The sequence below is a fragment of the Globicephala melas genome, chromosome 6 (genome assembly GCF_963455315.2).
Source record: "Globicephala melas chromosome 6, mGloMel1.2, whole genome shotgun sequence".
Taxonomy (NCBI): domain Eukaryota; kingdom Metazoa; phylum Chordata; class Mammalia; order Artiodactyla; family Delphinidae; genus Globicephala; species Globicephala melas.
In genome coordinates, this window is record NC_083319.1 from 49,202,339 (window position 1) to 49,215,187 (window position 12,849).

Consider the following 12,849-nt stretch of genomic DNA (forward strand, 5'->3'; position numbering starts at 1 on the left):
ACATTGAGTTTGGAAGAGTTCCCTCCTCTTCTGTTTTTTGGAAGAGTTTGAAAAAGGGTTGGTATTATGTCTTCTTAGAATGTTTGGTAAAATTCACCAATGAAGCCACTTAATCCTGAACTTCTGTTTGTTGGGGAGTTTTTGATTACTGATACAATCTTGTTACTAGTAATCAGTCTGTTAAGATTTTCTATTTCTTCACAGCTGCCTTGAAAGGTTGTATGTTTCTAGTAATTTATCCATTTCTTCTAGATCATCCAATCTGTTGGTGTATAATTGTTCGTATTGGTCTCTTCTAATCTTTTGTATTTCGGTGGTATCAATTATAATTGATTATATTTTATAATTGATACCACTTTCATTTCTGATTTTATTTATTTGAGTCCTCTTTTTTCTCTTGGTATGTCTAGCTAAAGTTTTGTCAATTTTGTCTATCTTTCCAAAAAGCAGCCCTTAGTTTCCTTGATCTTTTTTATTGTCTTTTTAGTCTCTATTTCATTTATTTTTGCTCTCATCTTTGTTATTTCCTTTTACTAACTTTGGTCTTTGTTTGTTCTGCTTTTTCTAGTTCCTTGAGGTATATAGTTAGGTTGTTTGAGACTTTTCTTGTTGTGTGAGGTATGCGTTTATAGCTATGAACTTCCCCCTTTAACTGCTTTTGCTGCAACCCATAAATTTTGGTATGTTCTGTTTCCTTCTCTTTTTTTTGGTCTCAATGTATTTTTAAAAATTTTTTCAATTTTAATCTTTATTTTTGGCTGCATTGGGTCTTCATTGCTGCACGCAGGCTCTCTCTAGTTGTGCCACGTAGGAGCTACTCTTCATTGTGGTTCACGGGCTTCTCATTGCAGTGGCTTCTTTTGTTGCAGATCACAGGCTCTAGGTGCATGAGCTTCAGTAGTTGCAGCACATGGGCTCAGTAGTTGTGGCACACAGGCCCTGGAGCGTGCAGGCTTCAGTAGTTGCAGCACGTGCACTCAGTAGTTGCAGCACGTGGGCTCTAGAGTGCATGGGCTTCAGTAGTTGTGGCACATAAGCTTAGTTACTCCACGGCATGTGGGATCTTCCTGGACCAGGGATCGAACCAATGTCCCCTTCATTGGCAGGCAGATTCTTAACCACTGTGCCACCAGGAAAGTCCCTCAAGGTATTTTTTTTCTTTTGACTTCTTTGACCCATTGATTGTTCAGTAGTATCTTGTTTAATCTCTACATATTTTTGCATTTTCCAGTTTTCTTCGTGCAACTGATTTCTAGTTTTATACTGCTGTGGTCAGAAGGGATGCTTGATATGACTTCTCCTAAATTTACTAAGACTTGTTTAGTGGCCTAACATATGATTTATCCTGGAGAATGTTCCATGTGTACTTGAGAAGAATGTATATAGTGCTGCTTTGGGATGGAATGTTCTGTATATATCTGTTAAGTTCACCTGATCTAATTTGTCATTTAAGGCTGTGGTTTCTTCATTGATTTTCTGCCTAGATGATCTATCCATTGACATAAGTGGGGTATTAAAGCCTCCTACTATTATTGTATTGTTGTCTATTTCTCCCTTTAGGTCTTTAATATATGCTTTTTACATTTAGGTGCTACTATGTTGGGTGTACAAATATTATGTCCCCTAGTTGGATTGACCGCTTTATCATTTTGGAATGCCCTTCTTTGTCTCTCATAATATTCTTTGTTTTAAAGTCTATTTTGCCTGATATAAGTATAGCTACCCCTGCTTTTGTTGTTGTTTTCATTTGCATGGAATATCTTTTTCCACTGATTCATTTTCAGTCTCTGTGTGTCTATAAATCTGAAGTGAGTCTCTTGTAGACAGTATATAGATGGGTCTTGTTTTTCTTAATCCATTCGTCCACTCCATGTCTTTGATTGGAGAATTTAGTTCATTTACACTTAAAGTAATTAGTGATAAGTAGGAACTTATGGCCACTTGTTCATTGTTTTCTGGTTGTTCTGTAGTTCCCCTCTGTTCTCATCTTCTCTTCCTCTCCTCCTTTGTGGTTTGATGACTTTCTTTACTGGTAGACTTAAATTCCTTTATCTTTTATATATCTACTACAAAATTTTGCCTTGTGTTACCATGAGGCTTACATATAACAACTTATATCTGTAGGAGTCTTAAGTCAATAACAATTTAAGACTGATCTCATTTTAAAGCTCTACATTTTTACTCTATTCCAACCAACCAACTTCTATGTTTTTGATATTACATTTATATTTTTTATCTTGTGTTAATTATTGTAATCAGTTATTTTTACTTTTGTCTTTTAACCTTCATACTAGCTTTAAAATTGATTAACCCTTTTCTATATTTATCTTTCCAGTGAGATTTATTCTTTCATATATTTTCTTGTTACTAATTAATACAGTTTCTTTTCAGCTTAAAGAAGTCCCACTAACATTTTTATAAGACCAGTTTAGTGGTGATACACTCCTTTAGTTTTTGCTTCTCTGGAAAACTCTTTATCTCTCCTTTAATTCTGAATGATAACACTGTCAGGTAGAGTATTCTTTGTTGGAAGTTTTTTTTTTTTTCTTTTCTTTCAGCACTTTGAAAGAGTGCCATTCCCTTCTGGCCTACAAAATTTCTGCTGTAAAATCTGCTGATAATCTTATGAGGATTCTCTTGTATGTAGCAAGTTGGCTTTCTCTTACTGCTTTTAAGACTCTCTCCTTATCTTTAAGCTTTGACATTTTAAGAAAATGTGTCTTGGTGTGGATCCCTTTGGGTTCCTCTTATTTGGAACTCTCTAGGCTTCTTGTATCTGATTGCTGTTTTCTTCCTCAATTTAGGGAACTTTTCAGCTATTGTTTCCTCAAACAATTTTTCTGCCCCTTTCTCTCTTCTCCTTCTGGGAGCCCTATAATGTGAATGTTACCCTATTTGATGGTTCCCTAAGTCCTTAAACTATCTTTTTCATTTTTTTCCCCTCATGCTGCTCTGATAGGGAGAATTCCACTGCCTTGTCTTCAGGTTAGCTGATTATTTCTTCTACTTTATTTAGTCTCTTGCTGAACCCTCTAGTGTACTTTTCAGTTGTTATTATATTCTTCAGCTCTGTGACTTCTGTTTGATACCTTATGTTTTCCAACTCTTTGTTGAAGTTCTGTGTTCATTTATTTTACTCCCCTGTTTGTTGAGCATCTTCATAATCATTACTTTTAACCCTTTATCACATAAATTACTTATCTCCATTTTATTAAGCCTTTTTTCCCCCTGACCTCTTATCTTGTAATTTTGTTTGGAACATATTCCTCTGTTCCTTCGTTTTCTTGACTCCCTATGTGCAGTAGATAAAGCCACCACTTCTCTCAGTCCTAAAGGAATGGCCTTGTGTAGCAGATGAAAGTTGTTCAACCCTGCCTTAGCCTTTGGTTTCCTCTCAAACCTTTGTGATTGTCCAAGCACCTATTATATTGTTAATAGCTCCCAGTAGTTGAGGGTGTGCCAAGACCTGTCCATGTCCCAGGGGGAGGTTCTCACTACCTAGATTCAGGCTGATAGGAAGCCAGATCCTCAGGCAGCAGCTTTTAATACTATGGAAATATATGGAGTCCTGTGGGACTCCAAGTGTAAACCCTGTTGGCTCCCAGAGCCAGGAAATCTAGAGGTATCCCTGGGTGGCAAAAAAGCTGTGGCTCCAGACAAGTGTATAAGCTGTTTTTTGGGAGATACCAGCCAGCTGGAGCAAGGCAGAGGGAGAGCACCAGGATGGCATCCATGGCCTGTATCCCTTGAGAACTTCGTAGGCCACTCGCTGTGTGCCAAATTTGAAGCCTGCTTCTCAGGCCAAAGCTCCAGGACAAGTAAAGAGGCCAACTTCACAGAAAGACTGGGGTGAGGGTATATTTCAGTCTGCTCTGTGTGCAGTGTTCTGCCAAGAACCGTCTCTGTGATAGCCACAGTCCTGTGGGGCCCAGGAATGCAAGCCCCCCTGGCCTTCACAGCCAGCCAATCAAGGGCCGTCTCTTGGGCAGAAGCTGCAAAAAGTGAGGACCGGATATAAAAACCAGGGTACCAGACGTGTAAAGCTCCCCTCTGGGAGACACTGGCACTCTGGAGCATGGCAATGAGAGAACTTGAAGATAGTACCCCTCTCCCAGACCTCTGGAAAATATTGACAGCCCCCAGAAGTGTGATTAATCAGAAGCCTGTCCCTCAGGCTGCAGCCATTTTTTATAGGCCTTCTGCACAGACTGAACTCCTGGGTCTGTTGCCTCTTGCTGTTCTCTGGGGATGGTAGCTATTTAAGAACTCTTTCTCCATTGATTATTGTCCTGTGGGACCCACTGGCATAGGCCCCATGGCTACCAGAGTCAGGCAGTGTAGAGGTGCTTGCTGGCAGCAGCCACAAAAATTGGGGCACCGGATTTTTCTGGTGACACTGATTCTTATAGTCCTATGGGACCAGGAACACAAGCTACCGTGGCCTCCAGAGCTAGGCGATCAAGAGGTGTTCTCCAGGCAGTGGCCAGCAAAATAAGGGCATCAGATGCATGTGAAAGCTCTCACCCGAGGGACAGTTGTGCTCTGGAGCATGGCAAAGGGAGAGTATGAAAATAGCACTTGCCAGTCTCTGTCCCCGGAATGTCCTAGCCAGCTCCCAGATGTGCATGTCAAAGTAGATGCCTGCCCTCAGGAAGGCTGATGCTTCAATTCAAGCAGGTGAGCCTTCTTCCCTTTATGTCTGGGTGTGATATGTTGCTTCTAAGCTGGGCCCTGGGGTTGGTGAGTTTGAGCACACCAGCCTTTTAAGAGCCATTTTTCAGATCACTACTGTTTGGGTCTTGGACATAAGCCCCAGTGGTTATCAAAATTAGATTGTGGCTTGTCTTTCAGGTGTAGGTCTTAAAAGTTGGGGTGCCTGATGTGGGGTTCCAACCCTTCACTTCTCATCAAGAAGCTCCAGGTTTTGAGTTCTCTTGCAATTTGGGGCCCACCAAGGGTGGGGTTTATGGTGAGTTTGTGTTCCAGCGTCTCCTGCCCTCTTTGATGTGATTTTCTTGCTTGCCTGATGTGTAGTCATCACTCGGCCAGCCTTTAGGTTTTTTTTAAGAGGAATTTTCCATATGTAGCTGTAGACTCAGTGTGTCTGTGGGAAAAGGTGAGTTCAAGATCTTCAAGATGGGGTTCGCCATCTTGAACTGGAATCTCCACCCTAAACTAAGTTTCTTGATAGTGGAATCATATGCAGGCTCTATTTTTTATTCAAAATACACAGCATAGTGCTTTCCCAGTGGTACACGTAAATAAGGATTGACTACGTGAATAATGGAATAAATATGCTCAAATATCTGTCAGTGTTGTGAGAAAGGGCATTCATTCATGCTACAGTTACTGAGTGCTTACTATGTACTGATAAGCATTTTTCTATGTCCTGGGGAGGTAGCAATCAACACAAAAAAGTCTGTGTCTTCAGAGAACTCAGTCTAGTGAAGAAGACAGACAAGGAACAAAATACATAATGATAAGTAGTGATAAATGCTATGATGAGAAACCAGGGTAAGAGCACAGTAGAGCAGCTTAGGGATGCTATTTTAGATCAGGGTAGAGTGGGGAGATATGTAGAAATCTTGAAGGCTGTGACAACTGGATTTTTATGAGTGTGATGGAAAACCTACCAAGTCTTTTCTCTGAAAACAATGTCAATAGGCCATAGGGTAATCAGTTATCTCCTTGGGTCTGTGGCAGAGACTCCTGCTTGTCCCCAGTATTCACCCTCCCCCTCTTGAGTAACAGTGGCTGAAGTTTAACTAGTTACATAGACACATAAGTAAAGATGACATATTCAAGGCTCTCTTGCAGGCCATCTAAGGTTTCAACCTAAAAATATTTATACTTGCCTTATAACTGGTTTCTTTAGGTGGTTTAAACCTTTTTTTCTTTCATTTCTTGACTCATTTAGACTAATTTCCTTGTGGGCAGACAAGGGACTACATTTTCTATCCTTTTGAACATGGACAGCCAAACACTGTTCTGTAAATGGTAGGCATTCAATAAACTTTTCAGCAAATCTGAAAACCAAAATGACTCTTACGAAGGTTCAAAGTATATAAAAACAGTTCTCATTTAAAATGACATACACCAAAAGAATATGAAAATATGCATTTATTACCAACAAAGTAGCATTTCCCACAGAGTTTTTTTCCAATTACACACACACACACACACACACACACACAACAGCAGGACAAAATTACACTTTTTTTTTCCACTGCACTGCACAGCTTGCAGGATCTTACTTCCCTGACCAGGGATTGAACCCGGGCCCTCGGCAGTGAAAGCGTGGAGTCCTAATCACTGGACCACCAGGGAATTCCCTCAAATTATATTTTTTTACACACTAAAGATTCATACTCCAAAGAAAATAAGCACATGTCCAAAAGACAGTTAGAAAGCAGCAAGAAATCTTTCCTTTTACTTAATGCTAAAAACCTTTTAATTTCTCTCCTGATGCAAATCAATGAAGATTTTGTCATTAAAAATACTTGCTTGTCACCTTAGGGTTTTAAATATTTTATTCATCAAATCAGACTGTTACTTGAAGTTTTCACAATTTGTATGTAATTAAAATCAACTTTTACAGAAAATATGTGAAGCTTCAAGTGGCTGAGACTAATGCGCTAGACTTACTATTCTTCATAGGTCAACATTCAATGTAAAAACCAAATATTTGTCCACTAGAAAGAGAGAAATGCTTATAAACAAGGTATGGAATAAGTAAACTGAAAGGTAGTTGACCATTTTATTTTCAAACACACCTAATCTTCAAACTTCTTTTTCACATTGATAATCATTTTGCAGAAATAAGATGACTGGCACTAACTCAGACAATAAACAAACTACACCAAGCACATATTAGTAAAGATACTTTGGTGGAAAACGAAGTATTAAACAACAAAAACATTTGGTAACAACATCCATTTACTAATATGTTACCAAGGTTTTCAAGGTTTACATGAGCTGTTTGCACTAGTAAAAATGTTATTTTAAAATATTTTCATAGTATATGCATTAGACTTAGTTTAAGAGGGGAAGGCTCTTTTAAAAATTTTATGAAGAAAAAAATAGCTTTTTAAAGAGAAAATGTCCAAGTAAGAGGTTTATTTTTTGACCTAACAAGAATAATTTCAGTGGCTATTTAAGAACATACAAAACCCAAACTGACTGCAATTCTTCAACTGAGTCAAGCTGCCAAGTCAAAACAATAATTGTTATTACCGGCACAGATCCAGTCCATTGTTCAAAGATATGTCCTTGATCTAGTCCGTTATTTTACAATATTTAAAAGAATAGAATTTGTTTTGGCACTGTTAATTAATATAACGCAGAGATAAACAAATGATTTTCTCATCTAATTCTTTCACGTTGAAAGAACAGTTTAAACTAGATTTTCTAAGATAATGGGGTAGGATCAACACTAAGTTTTAGGACCTACATAAGCTTAGATTCTAAAAACATTATGGTTTTAAACAAATCAATACTTTTCCTCACTCTTTACATTAACACTGAGAAATTTCAAATATAAACTGTAGAAACCAGTATATGAAATCTTAAGAAAAATCTTACTAAAAATAATTAAGAAAATGCTTTAGAAATTTAAGATGTAAAATACAATTGACTTTAAATTAAAAAAAGGAAAAAACCACCAAAACCCAAAAAACCTCACCCACATTTTACAGGGTTATTCTTTAAAAACCCTTGGCACTTGATTTTATTCTCTGTCAATCTTTTGGTTGCATTTTTTGCATCATCTAGTGGCCACCTTGTGGCATTTCAAAGAAGTCCTGCTACCATTTTTGAACCCCAATACTTTTCCCTTCTTTGAGATACCAATATAGTATCAAGTTTCATAAAACTTTTTTTAAAGGCTCATAAAATTCCATTTCCTAGTGGAGATAAGGTATCTTTTTAATAGGAAGAAATGAATAGATTTGCCATAAATTACTATACATTAGACTAGACATTTCCATATCAAATTTTAAAAATTAAATATAACACTGGGAGAAACTGTGGCTTAAGCTGTAGAGTCATCTTTAGACTCTAAAAGTAGTTAAAACTACTTTGCAAGTAAAGCTCAGGGTTACCATGCCAACTAAACTTCTTGTAATTGATAAGCCCTTCCACTGTACCTTTGATTTGAGTAGCAAATACTTTTAAAAATGGGGACCCAATGACTTATGGTCAGAGTGCTAAGGACTCAAGAAGACTTAATTTTTACTACCAGATGATGTTCCACAAAAAGAAGTTATTACGGTCTCTTTTCATCGACCCATTTGTATCTAATAGTGGGTTTCCAAAAATAACTGATCTTTTAGTCTTAATGAATCTCCTAACTTTTATTCAGTTGAGCCACACTTATATACAGGATTTAACAGAAAAGTCCCAAAGTTCTTGCCCTTTACTTTTATTGAGAAGGCTGAGTGAATGTAATACGGCGCCGCCTCCTTTGGAAAGCCTTTAAATTCCATCTGTTTGGTTCTAGCATATGAGGACCATTGTAGACAAATAACACCGTCATCTTTTCATTATAAGGAAGATTTTGCAGGAGCTGTAAGTGTTAAAACAAACCATCATATAATGCTTTCCGTTACGAAGCACAACTTTCCAACCTTACATGTGTATAGTCAAAGATATTATTTTATTTGTAATATGAATGAAACTCTTAAGTTCTCAATTCAATATACACCCTGCCCGACTGTGATCCTCATTTGAATTAGCGCATCTGAAGCGCGGCCTAAGGAATCATCAACATGCCTTGGGAGCCCTCTATATTCATAGGCCAAATGGGATCATACAACTTCTTAGGTTGACCCTGAAAAAGTGTGTCCTCCAGACTTTTCCTAGGATACTTCTACTCTTTTATCCACAAAACACTTCTCAAGCAACTTCTATGGTGAGGCACTGTGATAGATTCGTAGCCTGAAAAGTGTATGTAACAGGGAGGTTTGGTTTATAGGCCAACATGTTTGGTAAACAATAGGGAATTAACAGATCTAGCTACTCCACAGGGTATCTGCTGGAAAAAGAAGACAGATTATACTATTCAATAAAAAATTGAAGATAGGATTTCCAATGAAATTTTTCATTGAACAATTTAGTTAAAAAAAAACCTGATTACATTAATAAATACATCTTTGATTACTGTACATCAGTTTTATAATTGACCCACAAAAGAAAATTTCCCATTGTAATGGTCCTAGCTTATGGAAAATTCTCTGTGAAGATAATTCTTTTTCTTTCTCCAAAGTTAATATATGAACAGAAGATCACGGGGTACTTAGGATTGCCTCTGGGCCAAGTCAGTGGCAGTGGTGAATTAAAAAAGGGCAGAGCACAGCACCAAAACAGACCTTTCTGGAGAAATGAGAAGGACCAGCGTTCTAGGGTTTATATTCTCCTGTCATTTTTTAGTGCTAAAAGAGGAACTTCTTTAGAGGAAGAATAAGTGCCAAAAGCATGGAGGAAATCTCAGTTCTAGAACATAATACTATGCCTCCTATGTTTCTTCCTCTGATAACAAGGTTTCTGATTAAGTATGTCACTGGAACTTGTCCCCTTTAATAATATAAATATTACTATAATCTTTTTAGTTCTATTTTGGGAGTGTTCCTGCTCATATTTACATACTGGGCCAAAATCTGCTACATGTTTTAGCCACGAGGGACTTCTGAGTATGAGTATTTTTAGGTTACTTATTACCTACCTTTGGTGTAATAAAGAAATACTGAGATGTGTTTTCTTTACAAGCAGTATTTACAACCATTTCAAACACTCTCCGTTCATTGATTGGGTCCATTCCCTAAACAATGACAATAATGATTAGATTTAAATCTATTACAAGATACAGTGAAACCCAATAAAAGAATAAGCTATACCTGATTGATTTCATCAACTACTCTGAATGGACATCTATTAAGCTCCTGAAGTGCCATCAAGTATAACATGGTAGAAACGCTTCTTTCACCTCCACTTTGATGATGAGGAGTTAATTCATGTAGTTGAGTGCTACTGCGAAATTTGACTCTGATTCGAATTCCATATTTATCATAGTCTTCCTATAAAACATTTAAAAAGTTGATGAAAGGTGAGAGTTTTCTCTGGTAATTCCATACAATTTTTTGAAAATAGACTGAATCAATCAATTATAAGAGTAAAGAACTTAAAACCTCATGATATTAGTTTTATCTAAATAGATCCTTGAGAGACCTCTAGAGCTTGCAGAGAGTAAGTGGTTCTAATATTTTACTGTTTCAGTTTATTTATAAAATACGGTTTTAAACCATTCTGCTTTATAGAATGGTTCTGAGGATTAAACAAGATAAGCCTAGAAGTGCTTGGCACAGTGTCTGGTACATAGAAAGTATATTATAAATTATATGTTATAACACATCCCTTCCTTCTAACAAGCCCACACTATGTAGATGACAATTCTCATGGCAGGTCTAATATCTTACTAAAACTTAAAGTGAAATGATGTTTGCTATCCTTATGTCTCACACTAAGCAGATAAAGGAGTCATGGGGCAAAGTTCCTAAGGGGAAATAAAGGTGCTACCTTGCTTTATAAGGGAAAAATTTCAACATTTACAAAATTAGAACCCTAAAATAAGCTTAATGTATCTACCACCAACTAGTCTCAACTATGATCAATACTTGACCAATCTTGTTTCATCTATAACTCCACCCACTCCTCTTTCCCAATTATTTTGAAGCACATCCCAGTTCATCTCTTTACACATTTCTTTTTTAATATGTATATTTTTTTGATGTGGACCATTTCTGAAGTCTTTATTGAGTCTGTTACAATATTGCTTCTATTCTATGTTTTGGCTTTTTGGCTGAGAGGCATGTGGGATCTCAGCTCCCCGACCCAGGGACTGAACCCACACCCCCTATACTGTAAGGCAAAGTCTTAACCACTGGACCACCAGGGAAGTCCCTCTTTACACATTTCTTTTTTTTTCCAAATTAATTAATTAATTAATTTATGGCTGTGTTGGGCCTTCGTCTCTGTGCGAGGGCCTTCTCTAGTTGTGGCAAGCTGGGGCCACTCTTCATCGCGGTGCACAGGCCTCTCACTATCGCGACCTCTCTTGTTGCGGTGCACAGGCTCCAGATGCGCAGGCTCAGCAGTTGTGGCACACAGGCTCAGCCGCTCCGCGGCATGTGGGATCCTCCCAGACTGGGGTTTGAACCCGTGTCCCCTGCATCGGCAGGCAGACCCTCAACCACAGAGCCACCAGGGAAGCCCCTACACATTTCTTAATGGAAATCTTATTTTACCCACAACTGCAATGCATGAACGTAGCTCAAGAAATTAGTATCAAATTTCTAAATATTTTTATTCTTGTGAACTCAAATTTTTGATCAAAAGGAAACCACTGATACTATACTATGTTTCAGTTATGTTTACCAATTTGTTTATGACTCTTCAAACGAGTAGTAGATTCAAAAAGCAATGCATTTGCTTACCACACCTGAATAACCATTACTTAGACTGGATATGAAAAGACTTTGTAAGGTATTAGTCACTAATCTCCAATGTCACCAAAAAAAAAAAAACAAAAAAGTGAGCCTGATGGAATCCCATATATGGTCTTTTCCTTCCTTAGGACAATTTTTTTGTAAGCAAAATTTTCACAGATATAACTTTAGAGTAAATAAACAATTTACATGTACTTTTAGCATATAATTAAAATTACTTGCCAGGAAACATTTCAAATGCAATTTTACCTCATTTTCTGTATGGAGATCAATTTCACCAGCACACTGCATGGAACTAAAAAAATTGCTAAATTTTTCATTAATTTTTTCTACCAGCTCTTTTAAAGGATTCAGCCACCTTTCTTTTACCTGCAAGTAAAGGCAATATAAAAACACAATTTAAAAAGTGTCCTTGCATTGATACAAAACTTTATATAAAACAAATTTAATATCAATATCAATCTGGTCATGAGAACATACGCTTCTAAGAAAAAATGCAATGTATCATTTCATTTTGCATTATCCTACATTCCCATATGATTAATGGTAAGCACATGAGAAAAAGAAAACGGTTGAATAATTACCTGTGAAATGTTTTCCCTATATTTATCCAGTTCAACATTCTTTATCTTTAGTTCCTCAGTTAATTGCTCTATTTCTTCTTCTCTTTTTGTGTACTCCTCAACAACCTGGCAGAAAAAAAATCTTTAAGATTAATCTACCAAAGGATAAAATTATAGAAAATTTTGCATCAATTAAAACATTAACTGAAAATGCCACTTTTGTTGCATTGTTTGTATGCAGTTAATTTATGTTCTTGTAACATACTGAAAATGCCATTTTTTATCTTTGAAAAAATAGACATTGCAGTATTTCAGGTTAGCCCAAGTATTCTTTTTATAAAGAAAAGGCACAGAACACTGTGTTCCTTAGGAAGAATCTATTTAAAATTCTAATAGATTCAGAATCTGGCATTTAAAAGCACATTGTTCCTGCTGTCTAGCTTATTATTACCAAGAGCTCCAGTACAGAGTGGGAGGCAAGTACTGGAGGGAAGTGTGTGTGTGTGTGTGTGTGTGCGTGTGCGCGCGCAGCGCGCGCGCGTTTCTGTTTGGGGGAGGGTGTGGTGACGGTGGTGGCTGCAGTGGGCATTAGGGAAAGAGGCATACTGTAGGATTCAGTCCTGTGAAGCAAGAAGCTCTTGATCTTTCTTCAGTTAATAAAGCATCAATTTCATCCAAGGTGTTTGGAAGATCTTGGAAAGCCTAAAGAAGAAAAAAATTGTCCATTATTATAGATAGTACAGTGAAAATAGTTCAAATAGTTAAAAGAAAAATATTCTGCTGAGTTA

At 37.2% G+C, this 12,849-nt stretch overlaps 1 protein-coding gene across 1 annotated transcript in view; it reads right to left on the reverse strand.

Annotated features, from left to right (window-relative positions):
* Positions 1-6,141: 6,141 nt before the first annotated feature.
* The window catches only part of SMC5 (structural maintenance of chromosomes 5), a 111,903-nt gene continuing 105,195 nt past the window's right edge, over positions 6,142-12,849 (reverse strand). The window contains exons 20-25 of the mRNA XM_060300855.1: positions 12,668-12,763; positions 12,083-12,187; positions 11,748-11,867; positions 9,891-10,070; positions 9,719-9,814; positions 6,142-8,563 (exon numbers count right to left, since the gene is read on the reverse strand). Coding sequence (XP_060156838.1) covers positions 8,420-8,563; positions 9,719-9,814; positions 9,891-10,070; positions 11,748-11,867; positions 12,083-12,187; positions 12,668-12,763 — 741 coding nt within the window. The 3' untranslated portion in view covers positions 6,142-8,419. The remainder of the gene's footprint in view (positions 8,564-9,718; positions 9,815-9,890; positions 10,071-11,747; positions 11,868-12,082; positions 12,188-12,667; positions 12,764-12,849) is intronic.